The sequence below is a fragment of the Ptychodera flava genome, chromosome 4 (genome assembly GCF_041260155.1).
Source record: "Ptychodera flava strain L36383 chromosome 4, AS_Pfla_20210202, whole genome shotgun sequence".
NCBI classification, from domain to species: Eukaryota; Metazoa; Hemichordata; class Enteropneusta; family Ptychoderidae; genus Ptychodera; species Ptychodera flava.
In genome coordinates, this window is record NC_091931.1 from 1,188,760 (window position 1) to 1,211,874 (window position 23,115).

Genomic DNA, 23,115 nt, shown 5'->3' on the forward strand with positions numbered 1-23,115 from the left:
ACTGAGAGTGAATATGTTACAGCAATTTGATTAGTTTCTTTTCCTTTTCTACTTCTGTGATAATATTTAAGACAATCAATCTGCAAGGCAGTTTATGTATTGACAAATATGTTATCTTTTACAAGCACACAGCAAACTGTTCTTGATTTTTCATTTACAATATTTGACATAGACTGAAATACATAACATGCAACCAATGTTTACACATTGCCCATACACCAGATACATGGAGAAATTTCAACATACAATCATCAACTCAGAAACCCTACAGGAAAAAGTAAACATTGTTTTCTTCCAGAACAGCTGGTACATCCACATCTGGAACAACTTACAAACTTAACCAATTACACAAGGATGATGACACAAGAGATAAAGTTAAACTGTGGTGAACTTGACTATTCCTTTCAAATCCTTACCTAACTTGACATCTTAAACTAAAATACACTGCATGGTTAATTGTGCACAAAAATACATCGGGGTGGACCATTTGATAAGGGATGGTGTCTGGAAGATCGATGAGGTACATTATCTTTTTTATCCGATCCATTGTACGTTCTTTTTTCCCCACTCTCCCACCTTTCTTTTTTGTCAAATCTTCTCTGGCTGAATTTTTTATTGGCAGTTGTTTGGAATTTTTTCAAAATCTGCCAGGATTTTTTTACCGCATTTCAACACCAAATACAGTTTACCATATCAAATGCTTACTAAATCACCACATTATATACTCTTAGTTCCAGTAGGTATAAAATTACCAAAAAAATCTTAAAAATACAAAATGAAAGATATCCCAGTAAAACTGAAAGTTTCACAAAGTTGCCCCAAAAATTCAAAATTCCGGATTTCAACTTAATTTCAATATATCTTATAACAAAACCCTAAGGACCAGTTTACTAAATATCAAAGCAATCAGACTGGTAAATTTTGAGAAACAAATTTTTTGACCAAAAATGAGAAAAATTGCCCCCCAAAATACAAAATTGCAGATTTCATCCTAATTTTAAATATATCTAATTAACATAAACCCTAGGAACCTGTACACTAGATATCAAAGCTACCAGATCAGAAGTTTTAGGAGAAAAAAATTTTGACAAAAAAGGCAAAAATTGCCCCAAAATAAAAAAAAATTGCCAGTTTCAACATACTTTCAATACATTATATTGAGATTATCTTAGATACCTGTATACCAAATACATCAAAGCTATCAAATCAGCAGTTTTTGGATTAAAAATTTTTTTATCAAAAATTGGGAAAATTGCCCCAAAATTACAAATATGACAATATCAATACAATTTGTACAAGCATGACTGAGGTCATTTTGAGGAACATGAACATTAAGTTTCATAGAAATTAGACGAGCGATTTCAGAGAACAAGATTTTTTGACTAAAAACGGAAAAAATACCTTAAAAATACAAACATGCAAATTTCATCCCAATTTTCGCACACATAATTTAGAATACCTAAAGAAATCTGCATACCAAGCTTCAACCAAATCTGACCAATGCTTACTGAGTATTAGCCATTTGCAGGATTTTTCCTTTTTTCCCCCTCATTTGCATATTTTTGGCACTGACAAGTTCATTCGTTCAAATTCATATCTCCACCCCTAGGTGCACCTGTACACCAAATACTAAGACAGTAGGTGCTACGGTTTAGGAGTTTTTGATGTGGATGGACTAACAGACATACATACATACATACATACATACATACATACAGACGCCATTTTGCCACCTTATACGGATACCTCCCTCCCATTTGCATATATATGCATATATGGGAGCATAAAAATTGTGTCAATGACACTGTGCTCCCATTTTACAGAAATATTAAGTACTAGTACACACATGACATTGCATTCCTACAGGTTGATTACTAAGAAAATTCCATTGTAAGTCCAAATTAATCTTATACCCCAGCAATATGAAATGCTCCATCTCATAATGACTTTTACATATCTGACAGAAAACAACCCATAGGATCAAGACTATCATGTTTTAAAGCAATCCAACAAATACTTTGGGAGAAAATGATTTTTTGACAAAAAATGGGAAAAATTGCCCCAAAAATACAAATATGAAAATTTCACCACAATTTGAACAAATCTGACAAAGGCAAACCCTGGGATCATACATACAAGTTTTCAAGGCAATGGGATGAGTGCTTTCAGAAAATAAGATTTTTTGACCAAAAACGGGAAAATCGCCCAAAAAATACAACTTTCGACATTTCATCACAATTTGAAGAAATGTAACTAAAGTCACTATAAAGAGCCTGCATACCAAGTTTAAACCAAATCTGGTCAGTGGTTACAGAGTTTTAGCAATTTGCAGGATTTTTCCTTTTTTCCCCCACATTGAGCTATGTGAGAGGTCAGAAATCATCAATCTGTGCCCCAAATCTGCACTAGCGCAAAATATGCCTGTCGTGTCAGTTATCGAAAATATCTGAGCACAGACATACGCATGAACTGTGTTCAGAAAGGTAGAACATTGCGGGACTAAACTGTGGTCACTGAAACGCTAGAATTGTCATTGCGGAACAAAAATCTAAATAATATGTCTTCGTTGACGTCTCATGTTCAAAATCCAGTTCCAAAAATGACTAATAACACCAAAGCATCTAGAAAGTAAACTGCACAACCTAACCGATCGGGTATTTCCCCATGAAGGAGCGACTTTGCACAGTTTTTAAACATTGGATATTTACCATACGTCGAAGTTTAACGTCCCATATATTTCTGTTATACTTATACAGATAACAGACTATATGTTGAATCCAATATCAATACTAGACGTCACCACAACAACATGAGGTACAATACAAGAGTTGCGAATGTCAGGTGACCTCACTGTGCGCGATGCATTGTGGGCCGGGCCAAAGGTCAAGTGGGCATAAACCCCGTTGCGTAACCATAGCTGTTCACACAATAGAACGTAAACAATAATACAGAAGTTCAGTCTGCTCCGCTTCACCAGGTAAGTTATCGATTATTTTCCAGATTTCCTTCACCATTTAACTTAGTAACACTTATTCACGACAGTGCATTTCACTCATAACTTACAAAGCGATAATTTTCAGCTAAAAATGACAAAAACATCTGCGATCCAAAAAAATTTAGCCGACCGGCGCGGCGGCTGCCAATCGCCATGGCGGGAATATTTGTAGTCTCCGCGGCAACAATTTATTGGTGACCCTATATTTCCGTATTGATACGATCCAATATGGCTGCCGTTTGGCCATTTTGTTACGATTTTTTTATGTACGGAGCCATAACTCAGGCATATCTCAACCGATTTTATTCAAAGTTGGTACAAGGACATTAACCTATGTCATACACATGCACGTCAATTTGTTTCATGACATGATCCAATATGGCCGCGTGGCAGCCATTTTGTTACGATTTTTTCATGTACAGAGGCATAACTCAGACATGTTTCAACCGATTTTATTCAAAGTTGGTACAAGGACATTGACCTATGTCGTACAAATGTACATCAATTTGTTTTGTGATATGATCCAATATGGCTGCCGTGTGGCCATTTTGTTACGATTTTTTCATGTACAGAGGCATAACTCAGACATGTTTCAACCGATTTTATTCAAAGTTGGTACAAGGACATTGACCTATGTCATACACATGCTAGTTAATTTGTTTCATGATATGATCCAATATGGCTGCATGGCAGCCATTTTGTTACAATTTTTACATGTCCTTAGCCAAAACTCAGGCAAACTTGGTACAAGACATGCATATGCACATTGATTTGTTTTGTGATATGATCCAATATGGCTGCCATGTGGCCATTTTCTTACAATTTTTTCATGTATGGAGCCATAATTCAGACATGGTTCAACCGATTTTATTCAAAGTTGATACAAGGACATTGACCTATGTCATACATATGCACGTCAATTTGTTTCATGATATGATCCAATATTGCCGCATGGCGGCCATTTTGTTACAATTTTTTCATGTCCTAACCATAACTCAGGCACGTCTCATCCAATTTATTCAAAGTTGGTTGGCAACATCCTGGTGATTAATTCCTATTTGACTCATTTTCATTTAATGACCTTTTGGAATTAGGATGGCGGCCTACCTTGGTTTTGTTTTCACCACCATGGAACTCATTCTTGGCCATTGAGCGCCATCTGTATCAAAGTAGTTTTATCACAGACCTAATTAATGAAGAGGACTCTATCCTCTCTGAGGACTTTTAATCAAAGTACCCATTAACAAGTGGGGACTGTGTCATCAAAGATGACTTGTTTTTACAATATTTAGCTGAAACTAAGTACGGCCGGCGTTATCTGCTATAGCAAAGTCTCTGGACATCCCGACCATGGCTATATGGCAAACGATTTCCAGCAAATGCGGTCTGAGCAGAGAGATAGTAGGGCCTTGGGGTACTTGTTGTTTGAAAACTAACGGTCAGTGCGGTGATAATAAAAACGAATTCCTTGATATTTAATTTTATAAATTTACGAGTCATTATTAATTTCAAAGACTTGATTGTGATTGTGTATTTTTATTTTAATGTTATTTATTTCTCTGTTGTTGTTTTTAGAATGCCAGGTCACAGGAATTGTGCTGTCATCAGCGGCGCCAATAGCGGCGCTAAATTAGAGAAATGGATGCATGAAATTTGCACCGTACACCAATGCAAGCTGGGTCAGAGCCGCTGTGATTGTCTGCCACCATTTGTCCTCTATCCATTTCCAACAGAGGTTGGTGATATGGTGGGAAGGCTCAGGTGGCAAAAGCTAGTCAATCGATAGGATCAGAAGGGGAATAATTGGACACCAAACCGCTATTTGAGAGTTTGTTCGAATCACTTCCACGATAAAAGACCAACAAATGAAAACCCAGATCCAGTATTGTTGGGACAAAGCATCAACGCAAATTTTCAGGAAGTCTTTTGTTGTCTCAAGCTATTTCACAGTCATGGGATACAAAAAAATGTTCCTGTGTAGCATGGGTCAGTCAACTTTCAAAGCATCACCATTATTAATGAGAAATGAACTGAAGTCACAAACAAATCTCATTTCCATGCGAACAGACCATGTTTGAATGACACTACAAATCTCTGCCACTATCTGTATATCATGTACATAGAACATCTGGTCTTGAAGTCAATGTGCATATAAATAGGTCAAGTAGTTAGTCATGTGACTAAGTCATACGACAAATGCCTAGGGTCATCTCAAATGTGAGAATCAAAATATGAAATATACTTTTTTTGTCAATTTTGTTGCCAAAAGGAGCGTGGAAATTACTGATACTTCGAATCAGCCATCCTGCATATTTCTAACATTCATCAAACCCACATTTCTGTTCAACAACTCAACAGTCCAAAATGCAGGATTGGTGTACCTTCGAAAACTACATATACGAAAGACCCCAAAGAACCCCTAAAAATCAATTAGGAGGTTAGCAATTTCCCAAAACTATCTAACCGCTATTCTGTTTAACTCCATAACTCCATTTTTAGGAATCCGAACTTTGAACACAATCTGAATATCTGTACCAAATATCAACGCAGTCTATATTCAGTGGTTTTTGACTTTTTGTCTTTTACGGAAAATTTTCAATGGACAACGTCAACCCAAGCCCATCACAAAAACATGATGACCTTCAGTCATTATGTTAAAAAGTTAATGCAGAAAAGGTAACATACCGTATATTGTCGCAATGTAGTGTTAATTTTGACTTTACTTCAAAATATGCCTTTGCCTAATACCAAATATATAGGGTGAAATATTAAAATCAGCAAAATTCACACAAGAGCATTGATGATTTGATTTGCTTATGTTATCCTTGTATGACAGTCAGTACAATATGGAACTTGAACACAACACAGTGAATAAGTATGCTGTTAATGGAATGGTGTGGCTGCATCCACATGCAGCAATAGGAGTGCCTTTGTCTCTCATCCGTCATTTCCAACCTGTCCCATCCCTGAAAAAATACCGGCAAGGACAGTGTGCTCACATTCCGTTTGAATTGGTAAATTCAAGAAATATTTAAACCAGAAAAACAAGAATGACACAAGCAAATAAGGTCTGCAACTTAGGTACTGGAGGTCACCTTTAGGAACATGCATATCAACTTCTATAGCAATGGAACAAGCAGATCCTAAATACATAAGCCAATGTCAACAAAAAAATTAGCCAGAAAAGCTTGACAAAAAGAAAAGGTGGGAGAGTGGGGAAAAAAAATAAAGAGTGGGAAAAAATGTACAAGGGATCTGGTAAAAAGTAATGCTACCTCAGCAATATTCTAGCCCCTACCCCTCCTAAATATCAAATGTTCCATCCCTTTGTTGATCATGTTTACATAAGACCAGCTGGCAGGAAATGTATTTACAACCTTGGGGATGTTTTAATTAATGCCATGAGTGCTATCATTCGAATGTAAACAGCACTTAAATCAGTTACACATAGTGAAATGCCTTCCACTGTGGGGGGATTACGACATCTGGAATTATCCTGGATCCAAATTTCTCATCAGTTCTTGTGTGTCTTACATGCAAAAGTTGCAAAAATTGGTTCACAATGAAAAAATTTACCTCAGCTTCGTTTTGTGGATCAAATTTTACTACAAATTGATATTAAATATGACAAAATTATGTTCACAGCCTTCGAAACTCTCTCACAACATATCCTGGGTAGGTGTAGGTCATTTAAGGTCACAAACTGAGAAAATTATCTAAAATATAAAAATTTGGGGGTTTCCAAACACTTTGAGCAGAAAATCTATCTAATAATATCCCTTGGGACTTGTGTAGCAAATTACAAAGCTACCAGACAAGTAATTTTGAGAAGTTTTCTTGACCAAAAATGACAAAATTGTCTTAAAGTACAAATTTGTATATTTCAGGAAAATTCCCACATACCTAACTATTGTCATCCCTGGACATCTGTACACCAAATATAAAAGCTGTCGGTCCAGGGGCTTTAAAAAGTAAATTTTTTTAGGATTTTTTAACCAAAAATGACCAAAATTGCCCCAAAACAGTAATATTTCCAATTTCAACAATTAGAAGGGTAACACCCTTGCAAACACCCAATCCAAATTTGAGAGCAATTGGGCTAACAGTTTCAGAGAAGAAGAAATTTTACTTAAAATGAGAAAAATAACCAAAAAATTCAGCAAAAATACAAAATTTGAGATCTCTTCATGATATTCATAAAACTGATTTTGATCAACCTTAGGAACCTGTATACCAACAGTGTTCTGCCAAGCTTTTGCATCAGTGGGGTCTGAGGGCCCATGGAAGCTCAAAAAGTGGGTCGCTGTTGAAAAAAGGGGGTCATTCACAAGACAATTATACACTTTATTACTAGCCATACCCGTGTTGTTGTTTCGAAGTTCGAACTCGCAGATTCAATGAGTGCTGCGGTTTTATGGTCCTACCTTCAGTCTACATGGCGAGTAACAATGTGCCCTCTAAGCCAATATGATGCGCCATGACGCAAAAAAAATTCTCTGTGACGCAAGAATATTTTGAGTTGAATAGGAAATAATACATGGTGACTCAAGAAAAATTAGCAATTTTTCAAATTGACTCAAAAGTTTTCTGTAATCCTGTTAGTTAGAGGGCACACTGGCGAGTAAGTGTACTCGTTCGGAAATTCATGTTGTCTCAGGTCATCGTATTTCGTTTATTATTATGCTTTATGCATACTTTGCAAGTCATTTGGTTGTTTTCGGCATCGTAGTGGAGCCAGCTTAAATCACGTAACCATTTTCCATGAAGACGTCGAACATGCCTCAATGAAGGCTGAGTTTCTGATGCATGGCTGCTTAATGTTTTGAGACTGCTCTGTTTCTGACTGATGAATTTCTGATGTGGATGGCAGCGTCGTGCATTGGTTTTCAGTTTCCGATGATGTAAACGGCTGAGACACAATGTCATGTTCGATTGTATTGTCTTCACTCGTCTGGTTGTTGGATTTGCCTTTTTAGGGGCGGAATTGGTCCAAAGAAACTAAGAATTGTTCTGCCTCAGCGTTTTGATTTATTCATGGAAGCCATTTTCCTTTCCAGAGAGCAGTGTGAGGCATTGAATTTAACAGAGACGCTGACTGGCTGACTCGAATCTAGCCAATGAAAACCTAGTTCACGATTATGCAAATAAAAAAATCACTGAAGGTTGCTATGGAAGCAACACGTCTCATGTTCTCACGGGCGCTCGAGTAGCATGCATGCATGAGCAGCGTGGAATGTCTACTTCCGCGTTTAGCCTTTCGCGTATAGCACGTAAATAAGTGTATTTTTTTACCAAAAGTTTAGTGGGACTGATGGCGCACTGCGCCTTGCGGACCCGATGATTGATTTTTTTGGGGTCTTCAATTTTATTTTTGCGGCAATGGCGCAAGGCCGCCGCCTCGGCAGAACACTGTACCAAATATCAAAGCTATCAGATTAGTAGTTTTTGAATAAAAAAATTTTTGACCAAAAATTCGGAAAATTACCCCCAAATTACAAATATGATAATTTCAATTCAATTTGTATAAACTTGACTGAGGTCATCCTGAGGAACATGTATACTAACTGTCAAAGAAATCAGATGAGTGGTTTTAGAGAAAAACATTTTTGGAAAAAACTGAAAAAAATTACCCCAAAAATAGAAACATGCAAATTTAATCCTTAATTTTAAAAACCTAATTTGGAATACCTTTGGAATACTTGGTCTTATATTTATGATGTTAATAATTTCTGTATTTGTTAAAATGTGTGCATCTAAAAAATCTTTTGATCAAAAAACATTTTCATTGTTTTTTCCCTCATTATGACTGACCAGTCAGTTCAATTTTACTCTGAATATTTGTGTATTTTTCCTCAGTATTTAACATTTTCAGAATATCTTCTTATGCAGTTTGTCATTTCTTAAGAGTTGAAATGCTTCTTTGGGTTGGTCAAGCTTTCCACAGGCAGTAAATCAAACAACATAAGGGGAAGACTGCATTAACTTGCATAGTACCTAAACCCGAGTCCTTGCCTAACCGAATCGGGTCACAAACAGAGACTTTTAATCCCCCGAGGTGTGACTGTTCCATTGTTATGTTTATCTTATCAAGCTGGTGCCATTGTAGTGCCATTGTTGGAAACGCAAGTCTGTGAAATTGATCCTCTGATAACTAAGTAGGGAATTGTAGTTTACCAGTATACCTAAACTAATTTCTGCTATGTAGAAATACTCACCGAGCTACTATCGGGAAATAACCCTTGGGGCTCCATTTATGCAAGATTAAAAACTTGAACTTCCTGACTAGACTTCCTGTGACGTAGGTCACTGGACTCCCTAAGTTACTCAGTTATACTCTGTAAGTGACAGTCCACGCTCTTAGAGTATGACAGTTTGGAAGTGACAATTTCCCCAAACTACTAGAGGAACCGCCAGGTGCAAAAACAACCAGAAAAACAGTTAACCAAGTATTGAAGGGGTACAATACACCCATTAAAACTAGTGTAACACACTTCCCCAGGTTATACAAAACACCAAGTGGGGAGGCGGTTGGGTGTGCTGGGTGAGTATTTCTACATAGCAGAAATCAGTATAGGTATAAACTACAATTCTGCTTATTTGAAATACTCACCCAGCTACTATCGGGAAAAACACAGAATCCAACAGACCTTAGGAGGCGGGGAAACTAGTATTTATTACCAGGAATAACCTGTTGGCCCACAGAAAGCGGACCAAGAGAAAAACCGTCCAATTCTGATGCCATGTCCTGAAGATAGAAACTGACAAATGAGTTAGGTGAACGCCATGTACCTGCGCGAAGGACATCGTCTGCAGGAATACAGGCCGAATACACCAAGGAAGCAGAGATAGCCCTAAGCTCATGGGCTGTTACTCTGGTAAGGCGACGGTCAGTTTCTGAACTTTCATAATATAAGGCCAACGGACTGTTTTGTAATCCAATTTGAAATGATTGACTTGAAAATGTCCTGTGAGGAAGCGGGGGGAATAGGTAGGAAAAGTCTAACTCTCCCCGCACGAAAGGACTTGGTTCATTTTAAATACCAACGAAGACAACGAACCGGGCATAATCGGCACTCTTGAGGGTCTGGGCCTGTCAGTGAGTCAAGAGCTTTAATAGTAAACGAGGTGGCTTTAGCACCCAGTACTTGGTTCTTTGCCAAGAAATCCGGCCTAGTACGCAAGACTGCTTCTGTCTTGGTAATAGTCAACAAACCATCAGTGGCACCAAAAGCATATGAATTTCGCTCCTGCGACTGCCAGATGCTAATGCTACAACAAAAACAGTTATAAGGGTAAGTGCCTTCAAACTGATACTGTGATAGATTCCAATGGTTCAAAGGGTGGCCGCTGTAGACCACTCAGAACCAAAGACAAACTCCATTGAGGGACCAAACGCCGCGAAGGGGGTCTCTCAATTTTGAAATTCTTGAGCATTGCAGTTAAGGCTGTATTGTGACTAAAATCCGGGCCCCCAACACTTCTGATTGTCGCTGCGATGGAGGTACGATAAACAGACAAGGTGCTCGGGGAGATTTCTTTGTCATTAGGTAAAAATAGAAAGAATTCAGCTAATTGGCTAACAGAGACTTTGAGCAGACCAATACTCTGTTTACCACACCAATCACAGAATTTTGCCCATTTGTCCTCGTAAGTTGCCAAGGTGCTGGCTCCCTGAGGTCTAGCGATGGTGGCGGCTGCTGCCTGAGAAAATCTGCTCGCAACGAGGGATTGCTCGACAACTTGAATGCATGAAGCTTGAACAGGCCTGGGTCAGGATGAAAGAGTTGTGGACCTTGAAATAGTAGGTCCTCGCGAAGGGGTAGCTCCAGACGGTGCTCTACTAACAGATCCTGCAGCATCGGATACCATGACCGCTTTGGCCATGCTGGTGCTACAAGTATCATGGTGGTTACCTCGTCCGCTATTTTCTGTAGAACTAGCGGCAAGAGAGGCAATGGAGGGAACGCGTACAGGAGAAGGTTCCTTCATGACATAGACAGTGTGTCGACTGCCAGGGCTCTGTGGTCCAGGACCGGCGACACAAACAGAGGTAGTTTGAGGTTCTTGAATGTCGCAAACAAGTCTGCCATGGGTGTTCCCCGAATGGCGAAAATCCTATTGGCAATTTCCTGGGGAATTTCCCATTCCGTCAGAATCACCTTTCGGTCTTGAGACAGAGCGTCGGCAATGTGATTCCATTTGCCGGGCAGGTGACGAGTCCGAAGGCGGACGTTGTATTCCTTGCACCATACTACAACACTTTGAGATCAACATCTGTACCGAGTTTCATCAAATTTGGTGCAATATTACTGGACATACCACACTAATTAGGAATTTTCATTAAATATGCAAATTAGCAATTCATTAACTTAATAATGATAAATGTCCTTATACACAGTTAAAGCAAGATGAGCTCAACATATATACCAAGTTTCAACAGATCTGAAGAAGTATTTCTTGACGTATCAGCCTAATTATGAAAATTCATTAAATATGCAAATATGCAATTAATTGACGTGACATGATTAAAATGTCTTTGCATGCTAATACAACACTTTGAGATCAACATCTGTACCAAGTGTCATCAAATTTGGTGCAATATTTCTGGACATAGCAAACTAATAAGGAAAGTTCATTAAATATGCAAATTAGCTATTAATTGACAAGAGACTGGTTAATGTCTTTGTTGGCTATTACAACAATTTGAGATAAACATTATACCAAGTTTCATCAAATTTGCTGTCGTATTTCTAGACATTTCCTTAATTACAAAAATTCATAAAATATGCAAATTAGCGATTAAATGACATGATCTTGCTAACTGTCTTTGCATACTGTTACAGTTCTGGTATATCAGCATCTGTACCATGTTTTATCAAATTTGAGTGGGTATTTCTTGACTGAGCACCCTAATTATAAAAAATAGTGTCAACATCCTGGACTATTTAGTGCTTGTTCTCTGGTCAGATATTTGAACATGTGTGAAAGGGATAAAGTGCATGAAGTGAAAATACTTAAATGTAATGTACTGGAGACAGTGAAATATGTTAATGTAATTATTCAGAATATAAAATGGAAAAAATACAGAATTAGAAATATCGAATACTGTGATACAACCATTCACTCAACAAGTCACTGACAATGACATAGTCCCCACTTGTAATGGGAGTATTAGTCTTGATGGGGCAGGGAAATGTGGTCATTAAGAAGTATCACTGGAGTGTATCGAGATCTATGGGCACATAGGTCTATGTCGTTGTTCCCAATTGAAACACATGAGGCATGTCTAAGTTATGGTTCTAAATCGGGAAAAAAGATCAGACTCCTAGTAGTATTGGCCAGCCAAGAAATACATATGCGCATATAAATGAGGTACAAGATGTGACATCTTAAGGTCTAATATCCTATCAAAATTGGAGGGTATAGAACTTGTGGTTACTGAGATATGCATATATATGTATAATCAAGGTCAAAGGTCATCGAGGTCACATGACATTTTGAAAAAAAAACATTGTATTGCTAATTAATCCATATATGCCAAAATTCAGACCTCTAGCTCTATTGGCTTGCCCACAATTATATATGGGCATAATTAACGAGGTAAAGCATGTGTTGTCATAAGCTCTCCCATCCTACTAAATATAAAGGACATAGCACTTGTGGTTACTTATTTATTGACATAATCGTGTATTTTACGTAAAAGGTTATCAAGGTCACATGACATTTTGTCAAAAAATTTCTATCCTATAGTCTGTCCCTATATACTAAAAATTATACATTTACCTCTATTGGCTTGCTCAAAATTAGATATGCACATAATTATGAGGTACAATATGTGGCGTCATAAGGTGTCACATCATACCAAATATGAAGGGTGTAGCACTTGTGGTTACTGAGTTATGGACAAATATGTATATTTGAGGTCAAAGGTCATTGAGGTCACGTGACATTTTGTCAAAAAATTGTATTGCTAAGTTATCCCTAGATACCAAAAATCAGACCTCTTGCTCTATTAGCTCGCTCAAAATTAGATATGTGCATAATTAATGAGGAACAATATGTGGCGTCATAAGGTGTCCCATCATACCAAATATGAAGGGTGTAGCACTTGTGGTTACTGAGTTTTGGACAAATATGTATATTTGAGGTCAAAGGTCACCAAGGTCACGTGACATTTTGTCAAAATAATTGTATTGCTAAGTTATCCCTATATACCAAAAATCAGACCTCTAGCTCTATTGGCTTGCTCAAAATTAGATATGTGCATAATTAATGAGGTACAATATGTGGCGTCATAAGGTGTCCCATCATACCAAATATGAAGGGTGTAGCACTTGTGGTTACTGAGCTTTGGACAAATATGTATATTTGAGGTCAAAGGTCACCGAGGTCACGTGACATTTTGTCAAAATAATTGTATTGCTAAGTTATCCCTAATACCAAAAACCAGACCTCTAGCTCTATTGGCTCGCTCAAAATTAGATATGTGCATAATTAATGAGGTACAATATGTGGCGTCATAAGGTGTCCCATCATACCAAATATGAAGGGTGTAGCACTTGTGGTTACTGAGTTATGGACAAATATGTATATTTGAGGTCACAGGTCACCGAGGTCACGTGACATTTTGTCAGAATAATTTATTGCTAAGTTATCCCTATATACCAAAAATCAGACCTCTAGCTCTATTGGCTCGATCAAAATTAGATGTGTGCATAATATCAATGAGGTACAATATGTGGCGTCATAAGTGTCCCATCATACCAAATATGAAGAGTGTAGCACTTGTGGTTACTGAGTTATGCACAAATATGTACATTTGAGGTCAAAGGTAATTGAGGTCACGTGACATTTTGTCAAAAAAATAGCATTGCTAAGTTATCCGTACATACCAAAAATCAGACCTCTGGCTCTATTGGCTCGCTCAAAATTAGATATGCACATAATTAATGAGGAACAATATGTGGCGTCACAAGGTGTCCCATCATACCAAATATGAAGGGTGTAGCATTAGTGATTACTGAGTTATGGACAAATATGTATATTGAGGTCAAAGGTCACCAAGGTCACGTGACATTTTGTCAAAAAAAATTGTATTGCTAAGTTATCCCTATATACCAAAATCAGACCTCTAGCTCTATTGGCTCACTCAAATTAGATATGCAGTGTTTGCCCAGGAATTGTAAAGGTGGGACACAGTGTCCCATGATTGTCAAAATAGGGGACACTTAGTTACAATAGGGGTCAATGTGTGAGCGAAGAACGCAAAGCAAAGTTAAGTCACCAAGGCAGAAAGGTATACATTCATTTTAAAATTAATATTGCTGGCCGTCTCCTATAATGGTTTGTGACAAAGTCATTTTAACTGGTTGTATTTACAGTTTTGAATTGTAAAAAAAGACATCATTATGATAAAATCAATTTCATGCACATTTTTCTTTTATTGTGATTCTTGCCAGTGACTGCATTGCATGTGTTTAACAGAAATAAAGAAGATGTTTCATTACACTTATGACTCCAGAACTAGAAGTGGTTGAAGACAATAGTTGATGCACACTGTAACCTGGGTTTTTATCATTACTGCTATAAAGTTCTCTTCTTTTTTATAATTGCTCCAATGACTGGCAATTTTCCCTGAAAATTGCAAAAAATAAAGTTTGAAAACACAAATATCTGAGAGAACTCCTTGATCCTCATGATAGCACTAGCACATTGCCATAAAGCTGTTTTGACAAGCTAGGTGGTTCTTGTTAAGATCAGCTACAATCGAGCTAGGGGTCTTGACTATATAAGGAATTTCAGCATGGTGACCTCGATCTCTCTGGCCTGCAGACGATCGGAGAGTTGTATGAGATTCCTTCTGGGGAAATTTAAGGCAAATTACTACTTTGAAAGTCAGGGATATATAGTGTTTCAACAAAATTGTGGGGTGATGATATTTTTAGGTGAAGTCATGAGCTTCCAGTACACCAAAATACACGTACAGTCAATTCCGTTTGATGCCATGTGCCCGGGCTAGTATAGTGACTTTTGGCTAGTATAGTGAAATTTGATTCTCCTTACTTCACTCCATGCTTCACTGTACTAGCATATACATGTATTTACAAGTAAAAGTTTCATTCAAAGTTGGTGGTCAATAAAATTTGCTTTTATGAAAAGTTTGTTGTTCTTTTTACAAGCCTTCCGCTTCCGAAATCATTGCCTGGTTATCGGGATCGTACGTGGCCTCAGGTATTGAGTCTGTCCCCAAGGCTGCAGGGCTCAGTGGACGCACATCGCCTTGCTCATATGAACCCTGAATCGTAAACTGTAACAAACTAACTGATTTTCCAATAGCGTTTACATTGTGACGAAAAAAATAGACGAAATTTTAAATGTTTCATTGTCTCAATAGAGAAGCAATAACCATGGATGTGGGGTTTTACATCCATGCAATAACTGTACGGACTATCAAGTATGTAATTCGGTAGCTAAAAAAGTAGTCTCTCTGTGGACACTGGACTTACAATTCTAGGCCTGATTTTAGTGCGTCCCTGTGACCCATGTCCAGTATTTTTGCGGGACATTGTTGCTAATTTTGCGTCAAAAGACGCAAGAACGCACTCTGGGCAAAACACTGGATATGCACATAATTAATGAGGTACAATATGTGGCGTCATAAGGTGTCCCATCATACCATATATGAAGGGTGGTAGCACCTGTGGTTACTGAGTTATGGACAAACATGTATATTTGAGGTCAAAGGTCATCGAGGTCACATGACATTTTGTCAAAATATCCGAGATATCTGTGTGAACGGATGGACTCACGGATGGACGAACAGACGGACATGACCCAATCTATAAGCCCACTGGACTTCATCCGTGGGGACTAAAAATTGTGTCACTGCATCCTTTTTGCAATATGAATACGATGAGAAACTAAATTTTTATTTTTCGTGGCCTTATACATGGGAGTCTATGGACATGTAAACTAAAAATATGCAAATTTCACCACGATTTGCCCAAATTTGGGAAAGGTCATTCCTATGCACTTCCATACCAAGTTTCAAATCAATTCGACTTGTGGTTTCAGAGAAGAAGATTTTTTGACCAAAAATGGGAGAAAATTACAAAAAAATTTAAGAAAAATAGCAAGTCCAAGATACTGACCCAAGATGTGCACAATCATTTCAGGTCAGCCCAAAGTACTTACATGCTAATTTTTCATGTAATCTGCTCAGTGGTTATTGAGTTTTTCAATTTTGACTGTTTTTACATTTTTTCACCTAATTTGCATATTTTTGGCAATGACAACTTCATTTGAACAAAATCTCATCTACAGCCCATCATCCATGTACACACTGAATATCAAGATGAAATGTGCAGCGGTAATGGAGTTTTTGATGTTGACGGACAGACATACAGACAGTTCCCTAGCCTATAAGAATAGCTTCCATTGCCATATATACATATGGCTATGGGCGCTAAAAATTATCAAATATGCAAATTAGCTATTAATTGACATGATCCTCCCAAATGCCTTTGCACAAAGTAACAGCTCTGGTATGTATACATTTGTAAGAAGTTTCATTGAATTTGAATCAGTATTTATCGAAACATTAGTGAAATTATGAAAATTCATAATTTATGCAAATTAGGAATTAATTGAGACAATACCGACAAATGTCTTTATGTGCTATTAGAGCTGTGTGTGACCGACATTTGTACAAAGTTTCATCAAACTTGGTGTAATCTCTTAAGAAAGAGAGCTCAAACAATGGAGGTGCATGTGTATGCCATTATGAGGTTATCCCACTTCGACTCGTGTGATGCGGCTCGCACTCTCACTCGTGGCAATACGTCCCAACCAAGCGCTGATATCGTGGGATAACCGATTTATCATATGCCCATGACCGTATATTTATGTAAAAGGTAATTAAAAATAAAGAAATTTTATTAGTTTTTGTCAGTCTTTCGAAGGGACTATGTTTTTATATTCTGCCGCTGGTCTGAGCGCATTGATACATGTTTGTTTACAACAGCTGATCAAGTCGTCGATAGCATCGTGTCGGTTGTATACAGTCTAAACAGGATTATTTCAGCGCAATTTACTGCAGTTCAGAAAAGGAATGGAGCCAATTTACTTATTCTGGTCACCGTCCCGGTGTTCTGGTGGATAATTATTACACGGACAATATTGTAAGTTTGAACTCACTTTAATAACTCTTGCTGAAACATGGCTGACGTGAACACGAACGACGAAGTAGCGCGAAATACAACAGATTGTAAACATCAACTTTTAATTTTCTACAACAACCTGTCCTGTAACTCTCTTTACATCTGAAATAAAGGAACGTTAAATTCATATGTACCAGTAATATGTTTCGTTTTATATTGGTTAATTTTGATTTAAGTGAAAAAGATGGATTTGATCGTTAAATGCAAGATGAACATCATAGCATCAAAATCGGAAATAAACAACAATTGATGACGTATAACGTGCCGTATCAGACTGATATTTTACGTTCCACGTCATGACGCGTCAGAGGAGATACGGATACGGTCATGGGTATATGATAAAGTGCATTATCCTTGTACCAAGTTTGCGTGGACGGATGGATGGACGGAACCTAAACCATAAGTCCCCTCGGACTTCTTCCTGGGGAACTAAAAATACTTCTGTTAAGCAACTAGGAGACTTACTGTTTGAGGAGGTTTTCATTACATATTTGTCATGTACATTGCAATCTCCGGTATTAGTCCCTGAAGCATGTTTGAACACCCACTATTTAGCCTATCAACACAGCATGTTTACATGATTGTGCAATGTACCGGTACTGTTATTGTACACATTGACATTCCAGTCCTTGCCAGAGTTCAAACATCAACAATAACAACATGCAAGATGCAATGTATTGTGTGAGTTGAAAAGCTCAATTATACTGTTACTGATTTTCACTGCTTGAAGACAGTACTTTGGTTTGGATGTATTTTTCAGGAATTATTATCAGTTTACTACCAAGAAAAAAGGATTACAATACCTAATTTTGCAGAGTGTATATTCTTGAACATCAACGTTACAAAGAATTAGGATACCTAACTTTGCACAGTGTATGTTCTTGAGCATTCATTTGGCATGTGTTGATTTTTTTTAACCAATTCACTTGTATTGTTGTTATGAATGATCTCATATACTGAGTTCTTTGTAAAGATCTGACATTATTGAGATCACAACAGCTCAATGAAGTATTGACCATGTCCTGGTTTGTGCACCTTAAACCTTGATTCCCGCATGGAAGGAGAATATCAATCTCACCTTTTACGTCTCTTTAGAATCATTTATGAGTGGTAACAAAATCCAACCTCCCTTTTTCTTGGGTTTAAATGTTTTGGACTTCAACAAATCTAAAGGCTTCTCTAAATCATCTCCTATTTTGAAAAAAAAATGAAAATGACTCCCATAATTAATGTGCATATGCTATTTTGAACTCTAAAAAAGCACAGTTTAATGTTGCTAAAGGCAATGAATAGTTTACTCTGATGTGAAGTTAAACTGTTTCTCAGGCTGTAATATATTGATGCATATGATATGCTCAAAGAACTTTGACTGGGGAAAAGACAAAAGTTAAGCTTAACCAGGTAATAATTCAACTGCCCTGCTTGTCAATCAAGGAAATACTGGTGAACATGGGACGTATTTGAACATCTGAAGCAAATTTCTGAATGTGCTGCAGATTGTTTTGTGGGGAAGGAAAGTCTTACCTGTGATCATTAGCATACACAGTACATCAGTGCTGGCTGTGACTGCTGGCGCACTTTGACTGAGTACTAACATTAAATCATAGCTAAACCATCAAGACAAACATTTTGTTTGACTGAACCGGCAAAAATTCCCCCAAAATATAACCATGCAAGATTTATCACAATTTTAACAAATCTGAATGCAAACTTACAAACCTACAAACTTACATTCAAAAGCAATGACGACAGCAAAAATTGCAAATTTAAACCAGATATGAACTGAAAATGCTCACGCGTTTCATTATATATTGCAGTTATGTGTAAATTTGAACCTTTGCCACATGTTTGCTACTTCATTGAAAGTATTATGATCAATATAATGAACAATAATCACTGCCGATTAATTTTAAAAGGTCATGTTGTATACAAATATTTAATTAGCTGAAATAAAAATATCAAAGTTCTTTGACTGCTGTCATTGTATCTGATTCACCATTTTATATAGCAAGTGTAATTACCGTTGGCCAAGTCCTTCAAGCCATATATGCCGAGCTGTGACAGCTCATTAGATATGTAAATTATAAATTAGCTGACATGAAAATGTGAAATGACTTTCTATATTGTTTTAACCAGGTATAATCATCAATGTATATAGCATGCTTTGCCAACTTTGATCAAGTACATCCCAGTATATATCCCTAACAAGTCATCGTTGATGACACAGTCCCCACTTGTTAATGGGTACTTTGATTACAGGTCCTCAGACAGGATAGAGTCCTCTTCATTAGGTCTGTGATAAAAATACTTTTGAATAAATTCGCTTGAGACATGTCTGAGTTGTAGTTCAGGACATGAAAAAATCGTAATAAAATGGACACACGGGAGCCATATTGGATCGTATCACAAAACAAATCAATGTACATATGTATGACATAGGTCAATGTCCTTGTACCAACTTTGATTAAAATCGGTTTGAGATATGCCTGTGTTATGGCTTTGTACATGAAAAAATCATAACAAAATGGCCGCACAGCAGCCATATTGGATCGTATCACAAAACAAATTAACGTGGACATGTATGACATTGGTCAATCTCCTTGTATCAACTTTAAATAAATTCGCTTGATACATGTCTGAGTAACGGTTCTGGACATGAAAAAACGTAATAAAATGGCCACACGGCAGCCATATTGGATCGTATCACAAAACAAATCGATGTGCATGTGCATGACATAGGTCAATGTCCTTGTACCAAGTTTGAATAAAATCGGTTGAGATATGCCTGAGTTATGGCTCTGTACATGAAAAAATCGTAACAAAATGGCGGCACAGTGGCCATATTGGATCGTATCACAAAACAAATTGATGTGCATAGCTATGACATGTCCTTGTACCAACTTTGAATAAAATCTGTTGAAACATGCCTAAGTAATGACTCTGCACATAAAAAAATCGTAATAAAATGGCCGCCTGGCGGCCAACTGAATAAAATCAGTTGAAACATGCCTGAGTTATGGCTCTGTACATGAAAAAATCGTAACAACATGGCCGCCTTGCAGCCATATTGGATCGTACCACAAAACAAATCAACGTGCATCTGTATGACATATGAAGTAATCCTTGTACCAAGTTTGAATGAAAATGCTCCAGGTATCTCTGAGATACGCACGGACGGACGCACGGACATGACCAAACCTATAAGTCCCCCCGGACGGTGTCCGTGGGGTCTAATAAGCAAAGTTCATTAAATATGTAAATTAGGAATTGACTTAAGTAAAAATGCTTAATGATTGTCAATAATGTTGTATCATGGTATCTGCAATATATGTAGCAAGTTTTGTCAACTTTGGTCACGTCAATTCAGATATATATCTCTAATTAGGAAAGTTCATTAAATATGCAAATTAAGAATTGGCTGAAGAGAAAATGCTTAATGACTTGTAATAATATTGTATTATAGTGTCTTTAATGTACATTGCAAGTTTCATCAATTTTGATCAAGTCAATTCAGATAAATATCCCTAATTATGAAAATTCATTAAATATGCAAATTAGGAATTGGCTGAAGTAAAAATGTTTAAAGACTTTCAAAAATGTTGTATCATAGTAGCTCCAAATACATGTAGCAAATTTCATCAACGTTGGTCCAGTCAATTCAAATATATATCCCTAATTAGGAAAGTTCATTAAATGTGCAAATTAGGAATGGGCTAAAGTTAAAACGATTAATGACTTTCAATAATGTTACTAATAATAGTATCTTTATTATACGGTACATACCAAGTTTGGTCAATTTTGATTGAGTCAAATCAGACATATATCCCTAATTTGGAAAGTTCATTAAATATGCAAATTAGCAACTATCTTCCATGTAACCCCTTAATGGTTCCCACTGCTGATATATCTTGGTGTGATAAACATTTGTAGCAAATCTCATCAAATTGTGTGTAGTCGTTTTTAATGTATATCCGTTTTTTCTAAAATCATTAATTATGCAAATGAGTAAAAAGTATGCAAGCCACACCCACCAAAGACTAATCAGTCCTTGCCATTTGCTAACTGAATATATGTACCAGATTTGATTCTGATCTGACTAGCCGTTTTTGAGATATCGGACCAACAGACAGACAGACAGACAGACACAAGGACACACAGACAGACAGACATCGCTGTGACACACACGTGAGCAAAAAAGCAAAAATACCGCAATTATATGGTGTCACTCAAATTTGATCAGAATTGGTATATACCAAAGATCAACAATAAGTGTTGTTTCTATCTGTTCAGTGCAGGAAAATTCTACGTTGATGTTATGACAATGATTTCTGCACAGTACAGCCAGAATAACAACAAGAAATATTTAAACCAGAAAAACAAGAATAACAAAAGTAAATAAGGTCTGAAACTTTAGGTACTGGAGGTCAACTTTAGCAACATGCATAGCAGAGAATATTTCAACCATGGATGTACAAAAATAAACATCAATGGTTTGAGCAGGTCTGTTAATATGCCACAGTTCATAAACAATGACAGGAAATGACTAATAAGCTGTTTCAGTAACTGCCACCACTCCATACATAATCAGTCCGGGTTATGTCCATAGAGGATAGTAGGGAAGAGCCAATGGCGTACCGTATATGTAATGAAATTAAGGCAAGAACCAATCACGTACTGTATATGTAACAAGGGTCAAAGGTTATGTTGGTTCACTTTGAAATGTTATGTTCAGATCGCGATATGACCTGACAGATCCACCGATCGAGTGAGACTGTTGGCTCCCCGGAAGTATCTTAGCTACAGTCGATTGGCGACGTTCTACTGTGTTAAAAAATTGTAAGATTTCTTCAGGAAGGGTTTTCTGAGTTTCTTTACCCTTGACCATATTCGACAAAGAGTTATTGGACATTTTTCGTTCTCTTTTCCAGCTTTTGGTTAACTTCTCGGCGATTGATCCGGCGCGCATTTTTCTGAGCGCAGGGTCAATCGTACCGGGAAACGCATGGTGATCGAAAAATTTGTGCTCCATCGTGCTCCGATGACCGACTAAAACAGTTGACCCATCTTTGCAAAGCTTGAAACATTCTCCATACTGCAGATGGCAAGGTTAAATTGAAATTTGACCAAAAATAGGCGATATTTGGCGACAAATAACTAACTGTAGATTTACAAGGGTCAAATGCTGATTTCTAGGAGCCGTACCCGCCAGGAAATTCATCCAAATAAGTAATTTTCAATGTACTAACCACTTGTGTCGGTCACCATCTTGACCGTACTGAACATTGTGCGTAACGTCTTCATCTAAAAACTACCCTGTGCTAAAAATAAAGGGCGAAATCTAGCCGAAAAGTTCCGAACTCGTTGCAGTGTACGAGCCAAGGTTTGCATGGTTAATTATTCATGACGTTGGCGGCGGCAGGTTCGCTGATTGGTCAATCGTAATATCCTCTCTATGGACATAACCCGGACTGATAAAGTACCTGGCATACAAATGACTCAAGGTCAATGAGTGCCTCTTTCTGTGTGGGCTGTTTCAGTTACTGCCACCACTCCTGTGCATTTACATACCTTTTTCTTACCTCATTTGCATATTTTTGACACTGACATGTTTATTTGAACGTCACATCTCAACCCCTGCATCTACCTGTACACCAGATACTGAGATGGTAGCTTTGGCGGTATGGGAGCCTTTGTGTGTGACGGACATACATCAGCACATACATACCCACATACATACATACAGACATACAGACGCCATCGACTCACCATATAAGCTCTTTTTGGTATTTATATACATACCAAATATGAGCTAAAAATTGCCTGCAAAAACAGTTTTGCAGATTTCATTCACCATCTGTAAAATACAGATATAGATCAACCACCACACAGTCCTCCATATCA

At 37.4% G+C, this 23,115-nt stretch overlaps 1 protein-coding gene across 5 annotated transcripts in view; it reads right to left on the minus strand.

Annotated features, from left to right (window-relative positions):
• The window catches only part of LOC139130338 (transmembrane protein 184C-like), a 76,513-nt gene that overhangs the window by 12,098 nt on the left and 41,300 nt on the right, over nucleotides 1-23,115 (minus strand). For 2 of the 5 annotated variants that reach the window (XR_011551828.1, XM_070696101.1), the window contains exon 8: nucleotides 18,293-18,405. The exons of the other annotated variants lie outside the window; for them this stretch is intronic. Coding sequence is in view for 1 of the 2 variants with exons in the window: in XM_070696101.1 (XP_070552202.1) it covers nucleotides 18,296-18,405 (110 nt within the window). In the remaining variant the exon portion in view is untranslated. The remainder of the gene's footprint in view (nucleotides 1-18,292; nucleotides 18,406-23,115) is intronic. 5 annotated transcript variants of the gene reach the window in all.